The sequence below is a fragment of the Dasypus novemcinctus genome, chromosome 24 (assembly GCF_030445035.2).
Source record: "Dasypus novemcinctus isolate mDasNov1 chromosome 24, mDasNov1.1.hap2, whole genome shotgun sequence".
Lineage (NCBI taxonomy): Eukaryota > Metazoa > Chordata > Mammalia > Cingulata > Dasypodidae > Dasypus > Dasypus novemcinctus.
Window position 1 is genome coordinate 21,297,218 of NC_080696.1, and position 26,945 is coordinate 21,324,162.

General features: G+C 51.1%; 1 protein-coding gene across 6 annotated transcripts; it reads right to left on the bottom strand.

Moving 5' to 3' along the window:
* Window positions 1-7,508: 7,508 nt before the first annotated feature.
* FOXA2 (forkhead box A2) lies at window positions 7,509-25,279 on the bottom strand. Of its 6 annotated transcripts, none has more exons than XR_009183163.1 (3): window positions 25,090-25,279; window positions 24,039-24,108; window positions 7,509-7,731 (listed from the first exon to the last, which is right to left on the bottom strand). XR_009183163.1 is itself a non-coding variant. In XM_023584226.2 (3 exons), exons 2-3 carry the CDS (start codon window positions 24,105-24,107, stop codon window positions 21,726-21,728), a joined length of 1,368 nt encoding a protein of 455 aa, XP_023439994.2. In that variant the 5' UTR covers window position 24,108; window positions 25,090-25,279; the 3' UTR covers window positions 21,038-21,725. The 6 variants fall into 6 exon arrangements, 2 of the variants coding, with proteins under 2 accessions (XP_023439994.2, XP_023439993.2); XR_009183162.2 differs by lacking the exons at window positions 24,039-24,108; window positions 25,090-25,279 and adding exons at window positions 8,044-8,396; window positions 18,322-18,547; XM_023584226.2 differs by lacking the exon at window positions 7,509-7,731 and adding an exon at window positions 21,038-23,024.
* Between the last annotated feature and the right edge of the window lie 1,666 nt (window positions 25,280-26,945).

Genomic DNA, 26,945 nt, shown 5'->3' on the forward strand with positions numbered 1-26,945 from the left:
GCAGAACAAATTGTACCAGATAGTTTTATTACATTCCTTATGGGGGGTAAAGGGTTAACTTATCTCCGAACATGTCTATACAAAAGTACAGCAAGACAATATATTTTTATAGGACTCCGCCCCCCCCCCCCTTTTTTTTTTTTTTTGGTCTCTTCGTCCTACCATCAAACATTTGCAAATGTCTAAACAGAGCCCTTCCCCCTTTTCCATCCCTTCTCCTTGTACTCACACACAGGCTCAGACACACACACATTTAACCAAAGTTACCGAAATGAACACTCACTGGCAATAAAACTACTTAGCAGCTCGCCTGACACCACGTGGACCTTCACGGGCTGTCCTAGACCTGGGACTGTCACGGGGGGGCGGGGATGCTGCCCAGAGCCCCTCTCCCCTGACTGCAACAGGGAGCTGGGAGCTGGGAGCTGGGAGCTGGGAGCTGGGAGGGGAGCCCCGGTCCCCGGAGCGGAACGCGCGCCCGCAAGCCCGCACGCAGCCACCACCAGAGATAAACAGGTGCTCGCTTCTCTGGCGGCGGCACGTGAGGTCGGTTCTTCCAGAGCAGCCTCACAATGGGAGGCCTTGGGCTTCGTGGCCTTTCCTTCTGACCACCCAGCAGGAAAAATAGAAGAAGGTTTTTTGTTTTGTTTTGTTTTTTCTCCTGCGCGTTTTGTTGGGGGTGGGGGGAAGAGCTTTGAAACTTTGTATTACCCGCAGGTGTGCTTCTGGCCTGTGAATGTTTAATGCAATCATAGTAAACCATTAATTTTCTTCGGTGCTAAACTTTTTGCCTTTTCACCTCATAAAACCGTTCAAGCTAAAATCAACCTTATTACAATAGAATTAAATGTCGTAGCCTGACTCCCTTAACTAGCGCCAGTGGCAGAGCCCACTGTTAGAACCCTCCAAATGGTGCAAACCTGGGTTCGATTTCACTAAAATCAACCTCATGTAGACCATACTTTGTGCTAACTTTTATATTGCTAGCTCGTCTTCTTTCTCTAATGCCATTTAAAAGAGGCTCTTGATTTTAAGAGAGCGAATTTGGAAGAACACTTGGATTATCTTTTAGGTGACGTTGACCCTAATTATAGGTGTTCTTTTTGGCAATTATTATGTACTTTCATCCTGTTTTTACTATGATGCCGGCAAACAAAAACCAAAAAAAAAGAAAGTATGAAGAGGAAGAGTCAAAATTATTTTCATCGGTGGAAAGTCATCATTGAGCAGTTTTTAAGCTAACAATTCAACACTTTCTCCTTTTTTCAGCAGCCAGAGAAGTATAATATTTCAACTAAAAAGTCTGCCTGGAAGCTCCTTGCCCAGCCCTCTACACACACCTTCCCCTCCCCCTTACCTCCCACCGAAAGACAGCATTTTGGCCTGGCAACCAGTACAAATCACTGAACCCTTCCATTTAAATGCCCCACAAAGATTGTGTCTGATCACAGCTTTGATTTAAGAAAGAAAGGGGAAAACCCCCGAACCAGACATCGGAGATGACAGAGGCCTCTCTCCCTCCCCCTACTTCCATTCTTCATTTTCTCCCCCACCCCCATCCCTTTGTAAAATAAAGGGCTGAGGAGACTAACCCATTACAGTAAATGTACCCCGAGATTCGAGGGGATCAATGTGACCTTACTTAGCTGCAGTGCTGCAGCTGTGCTCTTGTCCAGGCAAGGAGACGGCAAGGACAACAAAAGGCCCCAAAGAAGCGACAGTGGCTGCATGGGAAAAACCGCTGCCCAGCATTGTGGCTGCCCTTCTGCTGAGCAAATAGTTCAAACTGTTCATTCCCATCTCCTATTCTCTCCCTGGTACATTGTTTGTGCCCTTGCATTTCATTCTGCAAGGAAGGTTGCTCTCTGGGCTTATAAGCAAACAGTCCAGAAAAGAGCTAGCCATCCTCTCCTCTTCCCTGGAGAACTAGCATTTTTATTTCGGCTTCAAGCTGTCAAAGACCTGGAGAGTTTATGTCAGTGTCCTGAATTAATTGCTTTAAGCTGGAGCAAGCTCCACGGGCTACCAAATGTCCAGAAGATGTTTATTAATAACTTTTCCTCCAGGATCATGGCTCCAAGCTGTCCCTGGGTGGTGGCAGGGATCCTGCTGCTTTGCTCCCAATTGCCCCAGCCGCTTGGCGCTCATGGGGGGGTGGGTGGAGAAGGGGAGGCCCCCTTTAGTCGTGGTGGCCACATTTTAAATTTCCTGCGGGGTGGGGATAACCACCTAGGTAACAGATGTGTATGACAGACATCTTTGTTCTAACTCAAAAGGTGCTGGGGTTACAGAATCTGCAGGTCGTGATCTGAAAGTAGGATGGGGAGCGCAAAAAAGCCACAAGGAAACCCCTCTGTGCAAGCTAATTTAGCCAATGTAATTAGCAAAAGAAATGGCCTCCCTCCCCAAATGAAAATTCAGTGGTGCTGACAATGTAATGTATTTTGAAGTTTTTCCAGTACCAAAAAAAAAAAAGCCTCTTTAATCGAATGAAATAATAAACCAATTTATATACCACTATAAGGCGAGGATCACGAGTGCCATTGTGTAATTTTCCACTTGACTTTTCATTATCTACCTGAACAAAATCAATCTATATGTATGGGATCAACATACAATTCCGGAGATAAAAGCTGAAAATAAACGCGCTTTGCATATCCCAGAGATAAAAGACACAGTCCTTCCTACTGCCTTTTCTTCTCCAGCAGATGCATTTATAAAATAAATTGTTGTGTCATGGTAAAAGCGAAGTTGGTGCGCTGTATCTTGAGGGTTGACTCCTTTGCTGGAAATATTGATTCCGCAAATGAACAGTGGTTAATAAGTACCTGCAGATACCAGGTCTTTTGCCCTAGTTTACCCAGAGTGCAATCTGGGTCAATATTTCTCCCAACCACATGGCCCCCTAAAAAGAAAAAGGGGGGGGAAAGACTTCCCTATTAGCATGGATTATTTAGGGTTAAGGACTTCAAGGGCCTTCTGAAGCCTCTTCTCAGAGGCCAAACCCCCTGGAAAATCACATTATATTTGCAAAGCCCATGGAGCCACAACCCAGCTTGTGGACAACACTCGGCCTTCAGAAGAGAAGCAGAGATGGAGCTGAGTGACTTGGAGAGGACATCTTTACTTGCACCAGGTTGGGTTGCTATCCCGTTCACGTCTCTCCACATCCCAATAATTTGAAATGGTGTTAAGAAAAGCAAACACCCTCCTCCCTCCACCCCCGCACTGGCCATGCAGTGGATGGTCACTGGCCGCTGTGTCCCTCCGTGGGTATATGAACAAGGGGGTGAACCTGGGCTGTCGCCTGCTCTGTCTGGGTTCAGGGCTCGCTGGGGAAAGTGCACCCCTCTCTGCCTCATCTCACACATCCGGGAGGACTCGACCTGTTTCACTGCTTTGCACTACTCACCTTCCCATGATGAGGGGGCTCATTTCCCATGTTTTATGGGCCAGCCAAGAAAGGTCCAGGAGGTATGGGTAATGGGCCATTTTTCACCCCCAAACAACCCCTCTGAGTTCTGGTCATTAAAAAAGTACTGTTTTCATCATAAGCTCTGTCTTTGGCCAGGAATTCCTAAAAATAAGCCACTTATCATTGTGTATTCATTATAAGCTTTGGTAACTTCTGGGGGATGTTAAATTTCTACTTGGGCAATTTAAATGTCACAGCTGCAATCTAGTCACAGGATAAACCAACACTTTTATATTTTAGCATCTACGTGTTGACAATGCTGACAGATGCTGGTCTGTTGGCTGGGTACAAGTCTCCATTTTATTTTGTTTCCATTTTCCTTACCCTGAGAACTCCACATTCATAGACAATACCTATCGGGACTTTAGAACATCAGCTGTCTATTAATGAGTCTGGTTTCAGGTGTCGTTCCTCATTTTATATTCATGGAAACACATTTTAAAAATCAGAGGAAAGAATCCAGAAGTAATCTGACAGCAAGGAAACGCTTGTGATGGTCAAAGTCCAGTCCAGAGGAAAGCTCATGTGCTTTCCATCACGTGGGGCCCTTAAGAAAACAAACTCCCTGCCTCCATCCCACCCTTTTGGGCTCCAGTGGCTGCTCCATCTATAGAAAATATAAGAATGTGGTCAAGAAGAGTAGTGTAGGAACGGGGGGGGGCGTGGGGGGGTGGCGAGGAAACAAGAAAGGGAAGGCAGGAAAGGAGAGGGGAAAGTTGTGCATCAGTAGAATTTTGTTTAAAAAGGGAAATACACCCTGATGACATGTTTTGAGAAGCCCCTATATTCTCATCACAAAAGAAAAAGAAAAAGAAAAATGCCTTCAATGGCTAGGTCCTGCACCAGCAAACTCAAAAGTACATTTTAACAGTAGATGAATTACTCTATGATTTAAACTATTAAGCAACATCCTTGAGAACCAACATGTTAACACATGAGCTTCACCCATCATAAAGAAACTCCTTTAGAGGTCTTGTACCCCTGACCACCCCAGAGGAAAGAGAACTCACCAGAAGAGGATGCTCTGACTTCCACAGCTCAAATTGCTCACGTAGGAAAACCTAATTGCTGAATGACATCACAACCTCTTAACCTGGGACAATGCTCCATGTACAAGCAGAATCCGACATAGATTTGGGGTCATAAAAAATATTTACTGAACAGGAGAAACTGAATGTTTTAGAAAGGTATTTTTCATAACAGTGTCAATGTTGAGCTATCTTGATGTCATTTCCCAGAGGGAGAAAACTAGACAGTCAAAGAAATCCTCTAAATATATATTGGATACACATACACAAACACACACACATTCATTCAGATAAATATAATTAAACAGAGTTGTAATCAATTTTTGCTGGCTCTGGCATTTAAAAAAACATATAGCAGTAGTCAAAAATCTTTAAAGGAGGAGACAAAGGCCTTTAAATATTTCAGAAATGAAGCTGGAAACATGCAAATATTGATCCACTTGGCTGGGAGTGAAATAATGGACAAAGACAAGACTCCCACGCTGTCTGCATCTTGTGCTGGTTGAACACTTAAAAGGACCTGGAAAACTGGAGAAATTATATATCAATAAATATAGTCTGACCTGATAACCTATCTGCCTTGTATCCTAAGTTAAATTATTTCCTCTCCAAGAATTACTGCATCCCTCCCTTTCCAATGTGTGCACAGCATCTTTAAAAATAATCTAAGTAAGGAGTGTTCTTAGACTCCACCAAAGAAACGTGGGCCCCTCCACAAGATAGCTCCAGCAAGCCCCTTCACTCTGAGCTCTCAGTGCATAACTAAGAACCCATTTCACAGATAAGGAGACTAAATATCATCTCTACCCTGCTACCCTGTGTGAGAGATATTTTGTTTAGTACTTTATAAAGGTCAAGTGGAAATGCTTTCCAAAGGACTTTTTTCTTTTATTTTCTTTCCTTGCTTTTGTTGTTGTTTGTTTGTTTGTTTGTTTTTGTGGGTAGGGGATGGGAGTTGGCCCTAAGTCAGAAATCTTTTGCACACCCCTCTAGAACCATTCACTCTGAGCTCTCTGACGCTAAAACCCCTCCTCCTGGCTCTCTGAATTGGCAACACAGAAATTCAGTCAGAAGGGAGTGAGAGCTGGTGGACTGGCCGAGAGGGGGTCTTTGCTCTGCCCTAAAGGTGCTACAACACTTTCCACAAAGTTAATGAAATTTTCATTTTGAACGCATTGCATCACTGCAGAAAAATAACCGAATTATGAAATGAGATTTCTTTATTGAATTACACATAATTTCTTCTCTTATATAGACTGCATCAAGTGCTTTAATTTTTTTAATGTGGAGAACCAAATGAAAAACCTTTAAAACTAAATTTTACCTTTGACCCATAAGGTATTAATTTTATCACAGAAAACATGCACGAAAGAGGATTGGAATTCATTCCGTACACATTCCAACTTTTCTTGCCTTGGAAATGTTTTCAAATACGTTTCTTAAGTGAGTCCTTATTGTATAACAAAAAGAACTATGTATCCTTGTAGAATTTCTTCTGCCCTGTTATATACACATAATACCAACTGTTTTCTTTTAAAGAAAAGTGATAGTTTCTCTATAACCTAACTTGGGTAATAACTGGTTTATGTCAATCGCCTTTAAAATCACATTTAATAAGTTTCCATAAATGGAAATCGGACATTCTCTTTCCACATGACTCCAGGCTGCTACAGCAACTATATCAAATATGTTGATTTAATGTGGGACTCACTATAAATTGATTTTGGTACTCAAATGTACTTTATTTTCTTTTCCAGAAATTCCATGAGTTAGCTTAATACAGAGAGGATATTTGGTTCATCAATTAAGCCAGGGCGTGTTTTCTGATAGTGTCATTTATAAAGGAACTGTCCATTTTCTGCTGAAATGTCTCCAACACCATTTAAAAGTTCAAAAGGAGTATCCACAGTCCAGCATGGCAAAGTGTTCTGCTCCCCAATTTCCCAATTCCACTCACACTTTAAAAATGGTTAAAATTGGCTGTGGACTTAGATAAATTAGGAAAGCATCAGAACATCCTTGTAGACTGATCTGTGAATTTATGAAGCCAAACAACATTGGGAGAAGCCCATTTTCTCTCCTTTTGCTTCCCTGCGGGCTCTGGGGAAAGAGCTGAAGGATGGTAGGAAATACACCAGGAGTCTTTTTTACTTTGAAAAAAGATAAGCATCCAATTTCAAGTAATTTGAAGAGTGAGAATTCTGGCGGTGAAGAATGTCAATAGCAGCTTTCCTGGAAATTCAAGACTGATTCAAACAGCAAATACCGGGGTGCAATTTCATTACAAAAGTGGGGTTCTTTTTCCTATTGAATAAGGGAGCAATTAAATTAACAAAAGTTGAAAAGGAGGGGGACGGACAAGTGGATATTTTGCTTCACATCACGCAAAATAATTTCACATTAATGAAGGGGTACCAGATTTCAAAATTTTAAATATTCCTCGTCTAGCAAAAAAGTCAAGTCCTGTCCAAACAACAGGCCTGAGTTGGTCTGAAATTTTATACAGATTTTAAATCAGGTAAAGAGAACTTTATGGAGCTACATGACGATGCTTGGGGAGAGAGGAATTAAATGATAGGCTTAATTCAGGGCCCACTTTCAACTCATGTATCCTTACATTTTTCCACTATACATTTTTACCTGCTGCTTAGAACTCCTGTATTCACTACAGAGGGTTACATTCTCATACAGGGTACCCAGAGAAGGTCACATGCTTTGCATCAATGGCAATTAGTTCCCTTTTTAAAATGGAAAATGTCATTAAGTTCTTGAATAATTCAAGAGTAGAGGTCACAATACAGTGTCCCTTTTGGGGGTCTTTATGCTGCAAATGGCAAAACAAGGCGATCCTATCAGCAAGAGCCGACCTAAGGTTGACAATGTAGCTCTATTTAGTGTGTCAGGAAAATTAAATTACACGAGACACTCACTCATTGTCACCGGTTAACAGGCTTGGGAAAATTGTGGCTCCCCAGGGACAAATCACTGACAACGTGCGAGGCAAATAAAAATATTTCATTTTAATTGGCTGCTGTTTCCTTTGCTGGGGTTGGAAAACAACAAACATGAATATGTCCCCCCACAACGCTCCTCGGAAACGAGGTCCTGAATTTCCAAAACGCGACCAAGACTTATAGTGTCTGCGGGAGAGGCGGGCAGATTCAAAACTCTGGGGGAAATGGGTCTGCTGTCTTGGCCGTAGTTGAGCTGGTCTTGATCCAGGGGTTCCTGGAAAAGAAATAGAAGGGCATGTTTCAAATGGAAAAAAAAAAGACTTCCATTACGCGCCACGCAGCCCGCATCTGAGCTAGCGGCACGCGAGTTGCTTGTGTTTCTACAACAGGGACTCCCTTTCGAATCGAGGCGGGCCGAAGAGGAGCCGAGCAGAGAGGAAGGGATGAGGCAGAGGCCACCAACTCCCCTCCCTCCCCATGAGAGCAAAAACCAGAGCGCCCTTTTCGATTCCCGCCAGCAGACGGGGCCGCGTGGGTGGGACGGGTAGACCGCGTGAGAGGCGAGGAAGGCAGGCTGCGGGGCGACCTGAGCATCCAGAGGTCACCGAAGGCGAGGAGCTTCCCTCTCTGGCCACGCCAGTGCGTCCCACGGTCCCAGTTAAGCCTGGTGGGCGTGGTACCCCGCCTGGCCAGGGCCTGTCCACCGCAGGTCCCCTCCGTGCCGAGGGCTGCGCGGCACCTGCGCGCTTCAGCCAAGGCCGTGTCGGCTCTCGCCGAGCTGGCTGGTCCTGCACCTGCAGGAGGAGCCGGGTGCCTCCCTCGATTTCAGCGAGACGGGAAGGAGAGGGGGAGAGGTAGAGAGAGATGAAGTCTCCAGCGCGCGTGCAGACTGGGGGTGGCAGGTGCCTTCGGGGGGTGTCGGTTCTCTGCGCCCTAGTGCTGGAGGGAGAAAGTCAAGAATGACCACCCCTCGGCCTAGATTCTTCCCCCACCCCCAAATAATTGCTATCGGGCCCTTCCGCACCGAAACCCTTGTAGCGCGGTGAGCGTCGAGCGCCGAGGAGGAACAGTCGGCCCCCCGCCCGCGCCCGAGACCCGCGCCTCTCGGCCGCCAGCGCTGGTCTCCGCGAGGCACCCCGAGGGCGGAGGACGAGGCTCGACCCCGGCGCCGCTCGCACACCCCGGCGCTCGCCCCTTCGCTCGGCCACGCCGGGCCGCCCAGCACCCCGCACTCCGCAGGAGCCGGGACCGCGGGCCTCGGCCTGAACGCGCCCTCGGGGTGGCTTCTGGTCGAGCTTTTTGCAAACCTTTCCCCGGCATCAGGCAGAGAGCAAAAGCCACTCCACCAGCGAGCGGCTGGAAGCTCATTTCGGAATGAGGGAAAGAGGCGGAGGAGATGCCGCTCTGTTGCTGAGACAGACCGGTAGCATTTAGGTAAAGGGGAGCATTTAAAATTTAAGAAAAATAAAAATGATGTACCTACGCTGGCTTATGTCCAGCGCGAGTTTTTAGACCCTCAATACATTTCCCATTAGAACGAAAGGACAACTTTCACGCCCGGGGGAAGGGGGGTGGAGGCGGGGCGAGCAGTGGGGTAGGGGGAACAATTTAGATGTTTTTCATTTTCTAAGTGCTTCGATTTAAGCAAACACCTGGGGGCTCCATGTCGCAGTAATTCCAAAGACAATTTTCTCTGGTTTTAATTTGATTTGCATTATTTCAACTTTGATAATATTCAATTTCATGGCTGAATACACAGGTAAACACCGTTAGATCTTGTTTTTCACTCCTTGGACTAAACAGAATGTCGCCTGCCTCAGAGTGCTCTGGGAGGCGAAAGCCCGCACTCCAGGAATATCTATCTGCAAGTTTCTCCTGAATTTTTTTCCTAAGCTTAGCGCGACTTGGCCTGCGCTTCAGGGGTGGCGAACTGTTAAAAAATATCTAAACTACAGAGCTAGCACAGATGGGAGGAGACAAAAATACTGTTGAACCTATAATCAATTCTATACAGCCCAGAATATTTTTCTTTCTTGTTTTATTAAGTTTTAAACAATCCAAAAATGATCGTCTCACTACCAACCCAGAAATGTTCTAAATGTACATTTCATCACTAGAAAGACAATTATTGAGGAATATAAAGAAATCATCTTTGTAAGGAGAGTTGTAGTTAGCACCATCGATCTATTTCATCAAACACGGAATTTAGAGGAAAATAGAAAGTGAAATTGGATAACTAATGACTCATATCAAAGCAGTTATTTAACAAAACAGCACTAGCAATGGCAATGGAAGTAGAGTGCTATGAACTGCCTACCAGCAGCCACAGCAAAAACTGCAATATGAATACGGAAAACCTATACTTTCATTTCCTCAGGGTACAAAATAGACCACACATTCTACAGAGAAATAGTTGGGCTTCATCAAATGTGCAGATAGATTGGCATCTAATAAATATATCAGACCCCACATTCCTTTTATTCCCCTCCGCAAAATTTTTCTAGAAATGGAAAGAAGCAAAGCAGTGGCAACACTTCATTGGTTGGTCCCGAAGTATCTTATGTAATAAAGTAGCTTTATAATTTCCAGAACTACCTCTCATTTTACAAAAATATTTATTTCCTTGTTGCCTGTCACTGTGGAACATTGAATACTATGAAAGAGATTTCTATCCTAAATCTTGTTAACAATTTACTGTTTGTTTAATATTTTTAGTTTTTTTTTTAAATTGGAGAGCTGATGGACAAGATTAGTGATAAACAATGAAAAGATATTAGAATCTTGGCATCTTGGGAAGACTAGATCCAGGAATCAGATTTGTGAAACTTCTCAAAAAGTTTTTTTTTTTTTGAGCCTGACTGATAATGGGGAACTGTATTTTAAATTGAGGTGATCTAATTTGAAAAATATCTTTTATCAACTGAATGGCTTTAGGCAAACAGAAAAGGAATTCTATTTGAAATAGTGCCGACTTTGAAAGACAAAGTTGCTTAGTTTAAAACACACACACACACACCACACTCCTTGCAGGCTGATGGTGTGTCAAAGTACCCCCTCCCCCGGGAAAACTGTTCTTCATTATTTGTCCTGGCGGTGGGGGTGGGGGGCTAAGTATTTAATTTACTTAAAATTACTATCGTTTAGGGTTGGTTCTCTTATTTTATATTGTTGTGAGTCACTGGCATTTGTGTAAAATGAAATATGACTTTCTATTTCATTTTACACAAATAGACGGCAGAGTGTGCACATTCAACACACTCGCGTCCTTGCAAACATATTCCCAGAGATGGAGCTAAATGAAGGGGGCCTAATTATGAACAAGCGGTCTATTCAGAGAATTGCAAAATATTGACAATAGAAAACATCTTTCTCTCTTTCTCTGTTCGTAATTGAGGAGTAAATGGGTATCTCGTCAAGGACCTTAAAAGTTTGATCCTCAGAGAGTCAGTTGGCCGTTTGAATTCACTTTAACCCCCTCCTTCCCAAAAGTGCTCTCTTCCCAGAAGCAGCTCTCCTGCACTGCAGACAGCAAATCCGGCCCCTACCCCCCAACTTTGTTCAGCTGTATCTGAGTTGCAAACAGGCTTATCAAACTCGGGGCAAAGGGGCCAGGGTGGGGGAAGGGTGCAAAGGAGGAAGCGCTCTGGACAATCCTAGGCAAGTGTGATAGGCAGGTGGGGACTTCCAGAGGCAGCTGGGTAGGGGGTCCAAAAGGACACCCTTTTCTCAGGAACCCTCCCTACAGACTTAGGGATTTAAAAGTGTGTGCCCATTGGGAAAGAAATGAGTCCTCCGAGAATTAGCAACCCAGTTCCACCCCCACCTCCCCAAGATCAGACTGCTGGAAGGGGTGGGGGGGCAGAGCTGAGGGCGTTAGGAAGGGATTGTGGTCTGATAGTCCCTTCGTGATTAATAGAATCTCAGAGCCGGGGAAGGGAAGAAGGGAGGGATGTAGGAAGGGAGGGAGAAAGAGAGCGAGAATTCTGCTGGATGCCAAGCAGAAAATAAGCGCAGTTACTTTTAGTTGTTTACTGAGCAAAGGCAAAATCTAAACAGCGCTTTACACAATCAATGAAGGGATCGCCTCGGGTTCCCGAGCTGAGCTCCTTAAATGAGTCTGGCATTCTGATAACCGCAGGTTAGCACCTGAGATCAACTCCTTCCGCCTGCTCGATGCTGGGGAGAGATAGGGAGGCATCTTGTTCTTGAGCTCTGGGAAGGGAGAGGCATGAGGGGGATTTAATTGTCTGCCTGGGTGAGTCGACATGTCCTTTTAAAGCAAAGAAATTAAGAGAGATTGGCTTTTAATTGGCAAACTGCGGTGGGGGGAGGAATTAAAATGGAGAATAAGAGAAGTAGAATATGGAAAGAACCTCTGCCTGGCCCCCATAAACTGCTTGCTTTGTGACAGACCCTTCGCTCACAGCCTAGAAGGCCCAGGTCACAAGCTGAATTGGGGTACCACTGTCAGTCCCAATGCCCCCATCTTAGTCCAATGCCTCGATTATCCAGTTAGGAGCAGGGAGTGTGGTCTAACTGAGAAGGTGGCTCAAATCTTTCCTAGCAGTGGTCATCCCCAACACTGGATGTCACAGTATGTGGAGCTGGTCTTAGAAGAAACTGGTCTAGACCACCCTTGAAACATCCCGAAAGGAAAGATACCAAGTTCCCAGAAAGTCCCACATCCCTAAAATGGGTAGTCCAGGGACTGCATTTTCCATTATGGGAAAAGAAAAGGAGACCTCAGAGACAAGTCCAGATCCAGTTTTGGGGGAGGAAGGCTGGTACCCCCAGGTCCAACAGGTGGTTAGCCATCCCTGGGTCCACGACAGATACAGACCAATCTGCCTCAGCCAGCATCCTGTTCACAGGGTAGCAGTTACACAGGTCTGCATCTGTGTGTGTGTGTTGGGGGGAGGGGGGTGATGTGCCATAGGAGTCAGTAGCTTGGGTGTGGGGGCTGACGCCTAGCTTGTGGGCGGTGTATGCCTTCCAGCAGTCCTGCCACCTGTGTGTCAAGACCCCAGGTATGGGGTAGGGGTAGGTCAGAGGCAACAGCCACTCAGGATATTCACAGTCCCTCCTCCCCAAAACCACTAGCAAGGAAGAAGGCTGATAGGCTCTTCCTGGTGAAATAATTTGGTTATGTGGGTTGTTTTTAAGCCCATAGGTCAGATCAGTGCCTCTGCTCTTGACAGTTTTCTCTTCCAGCATTTTATCTTTCTTATTCTAATGTAATAGTCATTTAGACAGCAAGTTTCTCTCTGTCTCCCCCCTCCCAGCATTAGCCAGGTGGCCCTGGAAGCTTCCATGGGGAAGAGGCCCAGGCCTGAATGAATGAACGTCTGGCTGAATTTGAGAACCCATGGTCACATGAGATTCTGTCTGGGTTATCCCCAAAAGAAAATATGAAATGCAGCCTGATCCCAGACCTAACCCCTCCTAATCTCTTCTAGAAAGTGGATGAAGTTTCTACTCTCCTTCCAAATGATGCTGGGTTCTCGCTCTCCTGGGGTCTCACTCTCCTAGGCTCCTCCTTGTTTTTTTCCCCAGGCTTCCCCTAATGCTTCAGGTTTCCTCATCCACCAACAGCAGCCCACTCCCCAGACTACAGCCTTCCTACTGCTTTGGAATTGGGCGGGCACGTGGGTCAATCATAGGAAGTCAAGAGAAATTGCAAGAACATAGCATCGAAAGATTTGAGTTCAATAGTGAGCTCTCAGCTTAGAATAAAATCCTAACCTCCCTCAGCCCCAGCATCACCACTAAATTCTAACATCTGCCAGTGGGGTGTGGTGAGGCTTAAATATGATCATGTTCAGCCACCTTGCACGGTACCTGGCGTAGGGGGACCCAATCAACAGGGGTCTGGACTGACTATGTAGTGATAAGGAAAAGAGATGGAGGGAACTATGGGAGGGGGGTGGGGACAAAGATGAGAAATATGAGGACGATAGAATGATATGAGACGACAGAACTGAAAGGAAAAAAGTCAAAAATTTTATTAAGAAGCAGACCCACTTTTCTAGGTAGAGGGAAAACTAACAAGGCCTCTGGTCTTTGAAGTCACTTCTTTCTCTGGGTATATGCATAGCTCAGAATTGCAGCCCAACTGGGAAACATATAGTGGGATTGGTCTCCTTTATTTCCATTTCAATTCCTTAGATTGGGTTTTAGAAAGTCCTACAAGCAGAAAGCTTGGGTATATTTTATACCAGAGTGTGGGCATGTTGACATCCTGCTTTCTTTGTGAAGAAGTCCCTGGCCTCCATATAGACTGTTCTCTGATTCGGGTCATGCTCTGGCTGACACTTCATCCTGCTCCTTCACAGAAAATTTCATGAAATTATCGTCACCTGCCTCACCTAACCAGCTCCCCACCCACTCTCCCCAAGCCCTCATCCCCAAGCATTTCCCAAGACTACAGTTTCTTTGTGTTTTCAAACTGATACCCTGTTAACATACTTGTCTTCAAATGAAGAATTTTATGCTTTTATTTAAGTGAGCAGAAATTTCCCAACAAAATCCATTAGATAATTATGCCTGCTTTGTTAAAGGATATGGACTAATGAATTTGGATCATATCTCTCATGTAATAGCAAGTCACAATCTATATGCGTGCAATCTTATTTTGATTTTCTAGGGTCCCTACCAACCTTGGTCCAAAAATGGCCTGCCTATTCTTGAACCTGTATTTAATTGCTTTTCAAATAAATGAAACAATGGAGAAGCCGATTTGCCTGTGAAGAAAATCTAGTTCTCAACAATTTAAGCAACTGGAAGTTGAGCCATCCAGAAGCAAATAGAACTAAGACTAAAAACAGCAAACAATGTTCATTCCAAAGTTCTAATATGCACCATACTTGTGTCTTTTCCCCTTCACACATTTACACATTTACACATGCTGAAAATTTCCCTTATGTTAATTCAATGATATTTTAAAGTGTTATTGCTAGCATGGTATCTTACCACTGCTGGGGGTATTGCTGCCTCCAATTAGCTTCAAGAGAGGCTTAAACTCTGGGCACTCAACCTCGCCAGATTGTGAGACTTCTAGTTTTGCTTGAATTAGTGTTACTTAATCTACATTTCTTCTATCCGCAGTCTCAGCTGTCATTTGTATTATCCGACAGTAAAATATCCCCTTGCTTTTGAAAGAGAGAATGGGAGGGAGGGATGAAGGGAGAGAAAAAGACAGACAGAGAGAGGGAGGAGAGAAATGCAAAGGGCAAGTAAATCAATGGCTTTTAATGTGAACCTCAGGGTGGGGGTGGGTGACAATGACATCTGACCAGCCCCATCAGCACTGAGCTCAGAGAAATGGCCATTAATGTTTAAAAATATAAATAAATAATAACCACACTGTTGTGAAGGTGATGGGGGAGGGGGAATGGTGCCTTGCCTTGAATGTGGGGACCCTGCTATGTAAAGCAGCCCTCTGCTCTCTACCTGTCCAGGAGAGTGACTTTTGCACAAGGTGGCAGTTTCTCCTGTTGAGGCTATACAAAGGATTCCGAATATGTCCCAAGGATGCAGGGGTTAAGGGGGAGGGGGTGAGTTGGAATCACCTCCAGTCTGGCAATAGGGACCACGACGGAATTACAGCTTGTAAAATAAGCCTCGATCAGTCTCCCAGGAGACAGCCGGCCTCAACTTGGGTGTTCCCCGCTTGTTAGCCTCAGTCATAATTGGCCTCTCCTCCCATCCCACGTTGTTGGTTTTCTGTGTGTGGCTTTTGGTGTGAACGTGTTAGGTCATCAACAAATACAATGGGGGGAGGGAGCGAGGGGGGACACACATGATTGTTTTAAAGAAGAAAGGAGAAAAGGATAAGAGAGTAGGCAAGAAGGCTCAGCACAGAATAGGGAGGAAGCCCCAGGATTTACGCTTCCGAGGCAACCGCTGGGGTGCCCAAGGGTGGAGAGCCCACTGGGAGTTTTGTTAAAGGGAGAAGAGGCCGGCCAAGCACTGGGGACCCCGACTGAACTCCGTTGGGAGGCATGCATCTATGACAGGCTATTTTTCTATGCTTGTAAATCCTGCCCATATCCGATGCATCTCATCAAAAAGGTATTAAAAAAAAAAAGTCCAAATTGGTGTGGCATGCCCAGATATGTGCTGTGGTGAAGGTGGAAACAACAGCCTGAAACAGGCGGAAGGTGGAAACAGGCGTCCTCCCAGGCATGCTTCCAGTTTTTTTCCAGCAATTTTAAAAATAGTTTCCTTCACTCTCTTCAGGGTCTGTCCTGCCCCCATCTCTTCTTTTCTCCTCTTCTCAGAGGATAACCAGACCTGGCGGGGGTGGGGGATAGAGGCTCTAAGAAATCTGTGGTCTGAAGTCTGCTGTAAAACCAAGAGGGAAGATGTCCTTCCAGTGAACGAGGGTTAACGACAGCACACGTTGTTTGGCTTAAAAGGGGGCACATACAGTCTCCAGATCCTCGGATCCTAATTCACTGTGAAGTGTGCATCTGACACTGGGGAAAGAAGCAGCAAGAGGTGTAATGAAACCGTGGCATTGGCCCTTGGTGGGGATGTTCCTTGGCCCCACCCAGTAAAGGCATTTTGGATCTGAACTCTTGTTCCTTTGCTATCATCAGGGAGCAACAAAACTGAGGCTGGTGGTGCTAGGGGCAGGTGTTGGATTCCGGGTAGGGGGTTCTATTCTGTTTGTCGGAGAGTTGGTGCCTGCATGTCGGTGAGGATTTAGTCAATATCCACCTGCCCCTCAGCAAGCCACTTCTGTCGTGGGTGGGGGCACCCACCATGGAAGTTCCCTCTCCTCTCTCCTCTTGCAGGGCAAAGAGCCCCAGGGGAAAAGGACTTGCCACTTTCTCTCAGCGACACCCTCCACACCCAGACGGGGGTACCTCTGGCCACTGCCCCCAAGAAACCCAGGTATCTCCTTGGGTAAACTCCTCCGCCCGCCCCCCCCCCCCCCAGCCCTGTTAAGCGTTATCTTTCGCTTCTCCCGGCTCCCCCATTCCGCCTACATTGAAAAGGCCCAAAGCACTGAAGAACCAGCTTCTCTTTATAAAGCCAGGAGCAGGCGGGCGATAAAGATCAGACGTTTAAATTGGCCATTTGGAAGATTACATCTCTTCAGCGAGGGTCTTTCTTTCAAAACTCGCACTGAATTAAGGGCCGCGGCTACTCGGCACCCGGCTCTCCAAGGCCTGGCATCTTTGAATTCGGCCGCGGAGTGAGCTGGGCGAGGTGACCAGGCGCCATCAGAGGCCCAAGAGAAGGCCGTGGGGGCGACACTCGTCTAATGACAAGTAATTGACGGATTCGAGGCCGCGCGTTAGCAGCGGAACGGGAAGACATTAATTATTTAAAAACGATTAGCCTCTGCGAGTGTCCTGCCGGCGTTCCATCTTGTTCCGGGACGATAACCAGCCTCGCAGCCGCGAGCTGGGCCTGGAGGGAGGCGGTCGCACTCCTCGGCCGGCCTCGGGGGCGGTGGACCAGGGCAGAAGCCCCGGGCACCAGAAAAGGAGGGTGGCACGCCCATTCTCCCCACACGGAGGTGCCCTCATAACACTGTCCCTGCAGATCACCGAAGCCGATTTCGGCTCACTTGCATTCCGAATCTGGTGACTTCGCGAGGACAAAAAGCGCTTTCACTCTTTGGGGGTGGCGTTCCATTTCGGGGAGCCGGGAACCACACGCGCTTCCCTGACTGGCGAGAGACCCAGAATCAAACCGATCCCGCCGCGGGTCTCTCCCAACGCTGGATACCCATGCCTTTAAAGCAAAAACAAAAACAAAGACCCACGGGGAATGCAGATTGTGAAAGGAGGCAGGCGAGCACCTGATAGGTCTCTGGAGGAAGACACCTTTTTCTTCCGCTGACCTGAAAAGCCCAGGGACTTGCGGTTTCAGCACCAGGCAGCGCAATCACTAGTTTACGATGCCGCGCCTCCCGGCGGGCGGCCGAAATGCTTTCGTTGGGTCCCCTAAATTGGCGTGCTCCAGCAAGGCCAGCGCTCCCAAGTGCGCCCCTGCCTGCGGCCGGCCTCGGAAGGAGAGCCTTCGGGATAAGAGGCGACGGGGTTGCTGGGACAAGGGGGTGATAAGTGACCCCGCGACCGGTTTTTGCCTTTCCCTCTTTTAGCCAGGCTTTGAACGCGGGAGCTGTCCCATCCTGCCGGCAACCTTGCGCGCCTGTGCGGCTGGCGAGCCGCTGCCTGGGACGGGAGTGAACATTGATTCGATTCTCGGAAAGGGAGGTTTTCCAACCGCAGTGGCCTCCGGCATGCGCTCGCGGTTTACAGGCACTGCCCCTCCCCGGCTCCCGCGTGGCACCGATCCCCCTCCACCGTCGCCTGGGCCCGAGCAGCCCTGAGGAAGCACGCGACCCCGTGGGCGCTGTGGGCGGGATTCGCCATGCCCGCGCCCCTGCCTCTCAGGCCACCACGGCCCTAAGCAGGCCGTTTCCTGCTGACCCTCGCCCCAGACTCTGAGGCCAAAGGCCCTTTTCCTCCCCACCCGTCCGAAACACGCGGCGCTGGGGTCGAAACCCCAACCCGCAAGAGATGCCAGTGGCTTCCCGTAGCCATCTCTTAAGCCGTGGGGCCCCTTCCCTGGGCCCAGAGCCCAGACTCAGTCTGGGTTTGTAATTCTTCGACCCCTCATTTTTCCACTCCGTTTATTCTCTGACACCCTCGCCCTCCAAAAAGCAACACCCTAAACCCCAGGCTCCCTCACCGACTTTGCTTCTCACCCCCACCCCAGCCCAGGCGTCCGAGTCCCCTGGAAGGGGGAAGGACTGGCCGGGGAGCGGGGGCGCGCGGGCGGGAGTGGGGGACGGACGCTGGCGAGGGGAGCCCGGGTGCGGCCCGGGGGTGAGCGCTCTCCCTACCTGCCGAGCTGCGGGCGGGCGGGCGGACCGTCCAGCTCACTGAGGGAGGCGGCCGACTGCTCCCAGCCGAGGCATCCCCGCATTTATTTGAGCTCAAACCGAGCGACTGTTGACTTTAGCACACAAAGCAAAGATTTCACTGCCCGCTAGTTTAAAAATGAATATTTTACCAAGATATCGATCAGCGTTATAAAATTCAGTTAAGTACAATGGGATCCCGGCAAAAAAAAAAAAAAAAGGATAATAAAGGAGGGGGAGGCAATATAATATCTGTGCAAATTTGCCGAGGTGTGACGTGGCATGGAAAGTTTACCCTCCTGGAATTCGGATCTAGAATGTTTTTTTTTTTTTCGGTTGTTTACTGACTTTGTTTATTCACAGATCACGGTTGCTTAAACCTGCGTGCGGAAAGCGCGGGGAAAAGGAAGCAAAAGAGTGAGGGGGGAAAAAAAGAAGCGCTGCACCCCACAATGCGTGGAGGTGGGGAAAGCGGGCGGAGGGCGGTCTGGGAGCGCCTAAGCCGCGAGCCCCGGCTGGGGGAGGGGGCAGAGGCGGCGGGGGTGGGGTGGGGTACGTGTGAAAGACACCAGAAGCGCCGAAAAGCCTTCGAAAGCGCCCCGCTCCCCGACATCCTTTTTATGTATTCGGACAGAACTATATCTTATCGGCCGGGATCAGTGGAGGGGGGCGCGCTAAGTAGTTTAAAACGACCCTGGCACAATGGGCGTGCGATACGAAACATAGCAGGTTAGAGCAGCGCTTTCAGCCTCCATTGTCCCCGGCTCGGCCCCCGGCCCTGCCTCTCGGTTCTTTCGCCACAGGAGCCTTTTATGTGATAATGGAACACATTTCAGGCCGGGCTCACGACGTGTGTGTCCTTGCCCAGGGGAGAGACGGCTCTGATTGCTGGCTGCGGCCTCCGGACTATCCCCACTCCCCCCACCCCTCAATTTCTCTTCCTTGTGTTCTGCGGGACAATGTGGCGTGTTAAGAAGGGATTTGGAAGCGGGGCACGGAGGCGAAGCGCAACCCCCACCCCCCAAAAAACGCGTGGGAAGGCCAGGCTAGGGGGTGGACAGCGGGGTAGAGCCCCCCCAAGGTGCCAGAGGGTGCGTAGGGAGCTGATCTCCAGGGCTAGGGCGCAACCGCGTCACTTCTGGTTAATCTGGAAGCTCCAAGATCTAGCACCGATGACGGGACCGCCGGCAGTTAAGTCCTGGCCTCCTGCGCTGCGACAAATCTTAACCTGTTCCAAATTCGCAGCGCGCTGGAGTGGCTCCCGCATCTGCGGGGCCACATTGGCAGATCCTAGGTGTCGCCCACTTGCGGGCCAGTAGAGATCCCGGGCAAGGCCAACGCCGGGCTCCCCGTGGCGCTGGACCCAGGCTTCACCTCTCCGGGTTTCCGGTGGCGTTGACGGCCTGCGAGTTCAGGCGGCTAGGCGGACTGTGTGGAGAGGCAGCGCGATTGACAAGGATTGACTCTGGGTCCATCTCCATCATTTTGGATTTTCCTCTAGGGATCACAGAATAGTCACTGGTCTCCAAAATGCCTCACCCTGGCAGTTTTAGCTTGCCAACCTGACCCTCCTGAGAGAACAGGATGCTTTACAAGAGCTGTAGGAGTGAGGGGAGGGGAAATGGGGAGTAAATCTCCTGGCCTCTGGGATCTGCCATTTGGGCCACGCTCATTTGGCAAGCCCCCCCCCCCCCAAACCCCCTTGACCTTGGCCCATTCCCAAATATACTTTTTTTTTTAAAAAAAGAGCAATTTGGATTGTCACTAGGAGTTATGCCTTTTAAAAAGTAACTCCAGAAGAACTTATAAATATTTTCAAGGCCAAGTGCCCCAATCCTGGGCTCGGCAGGTTCACCCTGAACAACTAAGTGAGGAGGGAAGAGAGTCCATGGAGCAGAGACAGCAGTCTGAGGCTGGAGGGTGTAGGTGACATCCCAATTCCGCTGGAGGATCAAGGGGAGCCTGGGACGGAGGTGAAGCACTGCACCTGGAGTTGACAAATCCAAACTAGTCCTCCTCATTTGAAGGGAGGCCTAAGCTTGTAATAAAGCAAAACCATGAAATCCAGGCTTCTCTGGGGAGAAGCCAACCCTGGAGCTTCTCCAAGAGACCTTGACACCAGGGCACCTTCAAATGCGCCAGGTGAAGTTGAGATAGTGAAGAGCGGTTTTCCTCCTGGCTTTAAAAAGAAATCTGCAGCAAACCCATGGAATGGTCACCTGAGATCTGTGGCTTTCACCATTTGTATAAAGTTTACCTCAAAATTTAAAAAGTAACTGTGAATCATACTGAGCTCCAATAGTGATGTGATTGCTGTAAGTGTTTGGAGGGGGAGTGTACCCATTCTTCAATTTACTTGGACATGCATTTTTAAAAAATAAGATGCTTTCAATGGAGGGCTGGATAGAAGGGTGGATATCTGATAAAGCAAATAGAGTAAATGTTAACTGTGGAATCTGGGGGAGGTGGGTCAATGTGCTTCACTGTAAAATTCTTTCAACTTTGGTGTGTCTGAAAAATTTCATACTAAAATGTTGGGAGAAACAGTCAAATCCTGCCCCCCTTGCCCCACCCCCACAAAAAAGAAAACCTGCACCCAGCCGTGGCCTCCCTCCCACCTTCTCTAAATCATTTCCAGACTTATTTATTTTTTGTCAGGCAAAGGGGGAAAAAAACCGTGAAGAGAAGTTTGAAGGGGTAAAACTGGCAATAACACTTTAATATAGATTTGTGGGACTCCGGCCCTGGCAGCCAGAACACATATTTATAAGCCATAAATAAAGCACACAGAAGCGATAAATTAATCAGACCCGAGACCTGGATTTCACCGTGTCAAGAATGGGTATGCATTTTTTTTTCTTTTTCTTGGTCATTTACAACAGACCTTTACATCATTTTTCCTTCTTTTGAAACAATAGTACAACTCTCTGGATCTCTTAAAACTACGTGGTTTTACACCAAGTCACTCACACACAAAGAAATTATCTTAAAGTAAGACTTCCCTGCCACAAGGGCAACGGGGAACCACCACAACAACGAAAGAAATCAGAATCTGCAGGTGCTTAAAGGAGCAGGAGTCTACATAATAGTGGAAACCAGAGGCTTTTTTTCTTTCTTTTTCTTTTTTTACTGTTCCTCTTTCTTTCGCCTTGCCCTCCAGGTACAGAATGATAGGTGTCAGTGTGGCCCAGCTCTCCCGGAGGGAAGGGCTGCAGAGGGTGTGTGTGTGGGGGGGAGACTGCTTGTCCTGAGGGAGGGGGCATGAATGGATTGCTCACCCCTTCCATCCCTCCAACGCCCCCTCCCCAAAGTCCCGCCCCCACTCCCTCACTCTCCTGGTGCTTGCTCCTGGGCTGTGGAGCCGGCCACCACGGCAGCCCATCTTCTTAAGAGGAGTTCATAATGGGCCGGGAGTACACCCCCTGGTAGTAGGAGGTGTCTGCGGCCAGGGGCGAGGCGTCCAGGCCCGCTTTGTTCGTGACCGGGCCCATGGCCAGGCTTCCGGGCATGGGGGAGCCGTAGCCCGGGTAGTGCATCACCTGTTCGTAGGCCTTGAGGTCCATTTTGTGGGGCTGGTGGTGGTGGTGGCTGTGGTGGTGCTGCTGCTCGGAGGACATGAGGTTGTTGATGGAGAACGGGTGGTTGAAGGCGTAGTGGTGCTCGGGCTTCAGGTGGGCCTCGGGGGGCAGGCCCGGGTGGTGAGGCGGCCCGAGCAGGTGGGCGGCGGCCTGCTGCTGCCCCGGCGAAGGCGCCGCCTCCGGGGGGCTCAGCGCCGCCGTCGGCGGCCCCTTCAGCTCCCCCAGGCCCCCTCGCTTGTGCTCTTGGCACGGGGAAGCGCTCGAGTGGGGCGACTCGGTGCCCGCCGGAGTCTCCGAGGCTGCCCCGGCCTCGGCGAGCTGAGCCTGCGAGGCCTGCGCCCCTGCGGCCGCCTTCTTGCCGCCGCCGGACGCGCCCGCCGCCTCCTTCAGGGCCAGCTGCTTCTCGCACTTGAAGCGCTTCTGGCGGCGCAGGTAGCAGCCGTTCTCGAACATGTTGCCCGAGTCGGGGTGCAGGGTCCAGAAGGAGCCCTTGCCGGGCTTGTCGGGCGAGCGTGGCACCTTGAGGAAGCAGTCGTTGAAGGAGAGCGAGTGGCGGATGGAGTTCTGCCAGCGCTGCTGGTTCTGCCGGTAGAAGGGGAAGAGGTCCATGATCCACTGGTAGATCTCGCTCAGCGTCAGCATCTTGTTGGGGCTCTGCTGGATGGCCATGGTGATGAGTGAGATGTACGAGTAGGGCGGCTTGGCGTGCGTGTAGCTGCGCCGGTACGTCTTGGGGTCGCGCGCGCGGCTCAGGCCGGCCTGCCCGTACATGGGGCTCATGGAGTTCATGTTGGCGTAGGGGGCCAGGCCGCTCATGGCCCCGGCCGCTTGCCCCCCGAGCGGGCTCAGGCTCGGACTCAGGTGCTGACCCATGCCCGCCACGCCGGCCGCCCCCGCCGAGCCGCCCATGCCCGCCATGGCGCCGGCGCCGGGGGACATGCCGGCCAGGGACGGGCTCATGGCCGCGCCCACGTACGACGACATGTTCATGGAGCCGGCGCTCATGTTGCCCGCGCCGCTGCCCATGGCGGCCGCCGACATGCTCATGTAAGTGTTCACGCCGTTCATCCCCAGGCCGGCGTTCATGTTGCTCACCGAGGAGTATCCCTGCGGACAGAGCCCGGGAGGGAGGCGCACAGCGTTAGCACCGCAGCAGCTCCGGCATGCCCTACCCTCTCACTCCCCCGGCAGCAGCAGGCCCCGACCCCGGGAAGGCGTTCGGGGGGCCGCGGCCACCACCACCCGGTACTTCGAGTGCGTTTCGCCCGGAGCGCGCCGGGACCGCCCATGGGGAGGTGGCGAGCTGGCTGCCTGCTGCTCTGCGCGTGTTGGCCACTGCTAGCCCGTCCGCGCCTCGCTCGGATTATTCTGAAACAGGGATCCCCTGGATCGACCCCTCACTGGACACCCCAAATGGACCCTCTCTCTCGGGACTTCCTCAAACCCTCCGGCCAGCATAGGGAGCCCGCGCCGCACCCGGGAATCCCAAGACGCCACCTCCGGCGAGCCACCTGCCGGACACCGTGCAGGGCGCCCGGGGCGGCCTCAAGCGGAGATGCTCCCAGGGTCCCCTCTGCCTGGCCCTTCTCCGGGAACCCCCTCCTTGGCCCCGGGGGCCACCGAATGCAGTGTCTGCGCAGAGTCTCGGGCGAGCCCGTGCCATTGAGTGGAGGGAGAGCGAGGGACCGCGCACTGAACTCCACGCGGCTGGGCTGGGCAGCCACAAACTTTCTTTCTCTTTGTCCCTCGTCTTGGCCTCTGCCTCCACCTCACCCCCAACTCCTACCCACCTTCTCCTCTCCAGCTCCCCACCCCCTCGCCGGCCGAACTCCCACCCCTCCCCAGCCGCGCGCTGCCAAACATAACTCTGTTAGGATAGTGTGTGGCTCGGCCACGAAGAGGATTTGGAGGCGCCGCAAGTCAATATTTGATCACAAAGTTAATATTATCTCAAGGCTAACAGTGTGTCGTATAAAAAAGAGACCCATTTGAGTCGAAGGAGGGAGGAAAAGGAGGCTGCCCAGAGCGGCTGGGGGTGGGGGCGGGTGCCGGCGAAGGAAGCGGTCGGGGACAGGAGCGAGCGCGCCGCCCCACTTCCCCCTGGAAACGGCGAGTGCCTACCTCGGGCTCGGCGTAGTAGCTGCTCCAGTCGGACGGCTCGTGCCCTTCCATCTTCACCGCTCCCAGCATACTGGAAGCCGAGTGCATGGCAGTTTAAAATTTAACAGCCACAACAAACCACCAGCGATCACCCCCCACCCCCACCTCTTAAAAAAAAAGTCAGCCACGGCACCGTCCCCTCCCTCCCGCGCGCTCCCTCTCTCTCGGCTCCGCTCCCTCTCTCTCCCTTGGCCGGAGGCGGTAGTTGGAAGTGGGCGGGAGGGCTGGGTGGCGGAGGAGGGGGCCGAGGCCGAGCCCCGCTGCAGGGCGCGCCCGCCGCCCGCCGCCTCTACCGCTCCCGCCGCGCTTGCTGGCTGCCCGGGTGGAGGCCGAGGTGGGCAGTGCTGGAGCTGCCCGGAGGCGGCGGGAAGCGCGCGACGCGGGGGCGGGGGAAGGGGAGGAGGAGGAGGAGGTGGAGGAGGAGGAGGAGGAAGAGGAGGAGGAGGTGGAGGAGGAGGAGGTGGAGGTGGAGGAGGAGGTGTGCACCGCGGAGCGGACAAGTGCCGCAGTGACGTGGGCGCCTGGTGATATAGCGCGGCGCTCCGGCGCGGGCCTCCAATCCCCAGACCCCGGGCAGCTTATTTGAATAATCAGCTCACACCTAGGTGAGAGGAACCGCGCTGGCCCCGCACCTGCCCCAGCACCCGCCACCCGCCCGGCAGGCGGGGGCCGCCAGAGGGGAGCGCTTGCAGAACCGCGGGAGGCGCGCAGGGGCGCCCACGTCGCGACCGCATTCTTCCTAGGGTCACGGGGACGCCCGGAGGATGGAGTCTGGAACAGCCAACCAGAGCAGATGGGCACTCGGGCTTCGTCTTGTCCCAAAGCGCGGTGGCCCTGGTGCGTGCGTCTCAGCGCGCGGCTCGGGGCCGCGTTCCGCTGCTCTGAGCCTAATCAGAGCCGGATGGGCCGATCCGAGTTTCCACGCTCCCCGGGCTCCATTCGCTGTCAAAACAAGCCGGCGACAGAGCCAGTTTACAAAGCCCTCTGTTCTGTAGCCAAGCAGTGCACACACCTTTAACTTGCCTGCCGGGGCTCCGGGACGTCCCTTCCCATTTTCACCTAAGGCCCGGGGCGGCCTCGGGTCGCGCGTGGTCCGGCCTCAGCGGCTTCTGCCTCTCCCGAGCCCGGCCTCGGGCAACCGGCTGCAGCTGACGCTTGGGAGGCCGAGACGTGTCTCTGACATTCAGGCTGGTGTGTTTCAAGATTACTTCTCAGTCACAGCTGAGGTGCCCACAGCATTTCGTAACTAAAACAAACAGGACAGGAGGTGGGGGCGGGGTGGCTGAGCGGGAGGGGAGAGGGGCATACAGGATCGAAGTTGGGGCATGTGGAATTGACTTCAGGAGGGACTCTGTCCTCTCTGTCCTCCAGAGGGGCTGTTTTATAAAAATGAGAAATCCTAACAACCGTCTAGTGCCGTTTGGTCCCCGTTCCAACTCCTGGGCTCAAATATTGTCATCTGTCCCAGACCAGCCACCTTAGTGAGCCCAGACTGGTGGTGGTTGTGGTGGTGGTGGGGTTCGAGGGAGAGGGCAAAATAGGAAGCCTTATTTTGGTGCTGGAAGGCCGGCTGAGTCACGGAGAGCCAGTTCTATCCCTCCTTTCCCTCAGAGAAAGAGAAGAAGAAGAAAAAAGGGAACTAGCGCGCACCGCACTTGTCCACCTGCCCAGGTGTGTGGGAGGGGAGGTGTCAGGAATGGAGCAGAGCATTAACTTTAGGAGGACTGGAAGTTTCCGACTGGAAGGCATGCACAGATGCAGGGGTAACCCTCCCACCCTACCCCAGGCCCCACCCCAGGCCTCCCGGGCCTGTATCATATGGGACCCAAGATGCAGCTGTTGGCAGTGCCCTTTTCTGTCTCAGCGCGGGTGGTTTAACCCAGACCCACTGAACTAGTGCTAGGGCCGGAGCCCCTAAAGCCAGGGCGCGGGTGCACGGGGAAGTCTGGGGTGGGTTATATGAGCGCGGGAGTCAGCGTCTCCCGCCCCCCCCCTCCCCGGGCCCGGAGTATGAGTGGGACAATCTCGCTCTCCTAAGGACTTGGGAAAGAGGGATGCGCAGCGGAGCTCAAAAGAAGAGTTGCCTATTTTCAAAGCTTTCTGTGGTCAAGGCAGAAACGCAGCTACACACACGCAAACACATTGCCTGTGTTCCCTCTACGCAACACAGGGTACTTTTCACCTCCAGAAGAAAAGAAACGTCAGAAGCCGCGAAATGACGACAAACAGGCAGCTTTCTGATGTGCACGCAATTGGAAACGCACAAGAATATTCTGGTTAAGCGGGACTACGCGTGTGTATGCGTGAGAGTGAGCTGATGTGAGTGGCCCCCTCCCTTTCTCCTTTTGCTTCTGGTTGAGAATTTGATCGTAAAATAATTCTACCAGCAAAAGGAGCGAGCAGGGGCCAGGAGAGGACGGCTGGGTGGAGGGGGAGCTGCCTTCCCAACAAGCGAACCTTGTGCGTCCCCGTCACCCTTCATTCCGCCCCAGGGTCCGCTGCCGGGATCCCGGGGCACCCTCGCGCTCAGCACCGGATTCCACAGTGACAGGGCGCCCCCTGTCGGCTGCGCGCCTGAGGGGCCGCCGCGAGTTCATATTTACCCTCGCGCTCCTGACCGCGCAACTCCAGCCCCCCGGGCCCCTTCTCCAGGTCTCTGTCCGTGGACCCGCAAACGCCTCCGGGGTGTTGGCATTTCTTTGGAGACCCCTGAAGTTTTCCGCAAACCCAAACCAGCTTCTTGCCCCGTGAGGGAGGCTCAGGGGGCTCGGGTGGGGTCTGAATGCCCGGGAAGCCCCCTAGGAGTCCGGGACCGAGGGAGGGCCAGGGCGAGCTGCGCGGTGCTGCCGGCGGCCGGGAGCCGAGCTG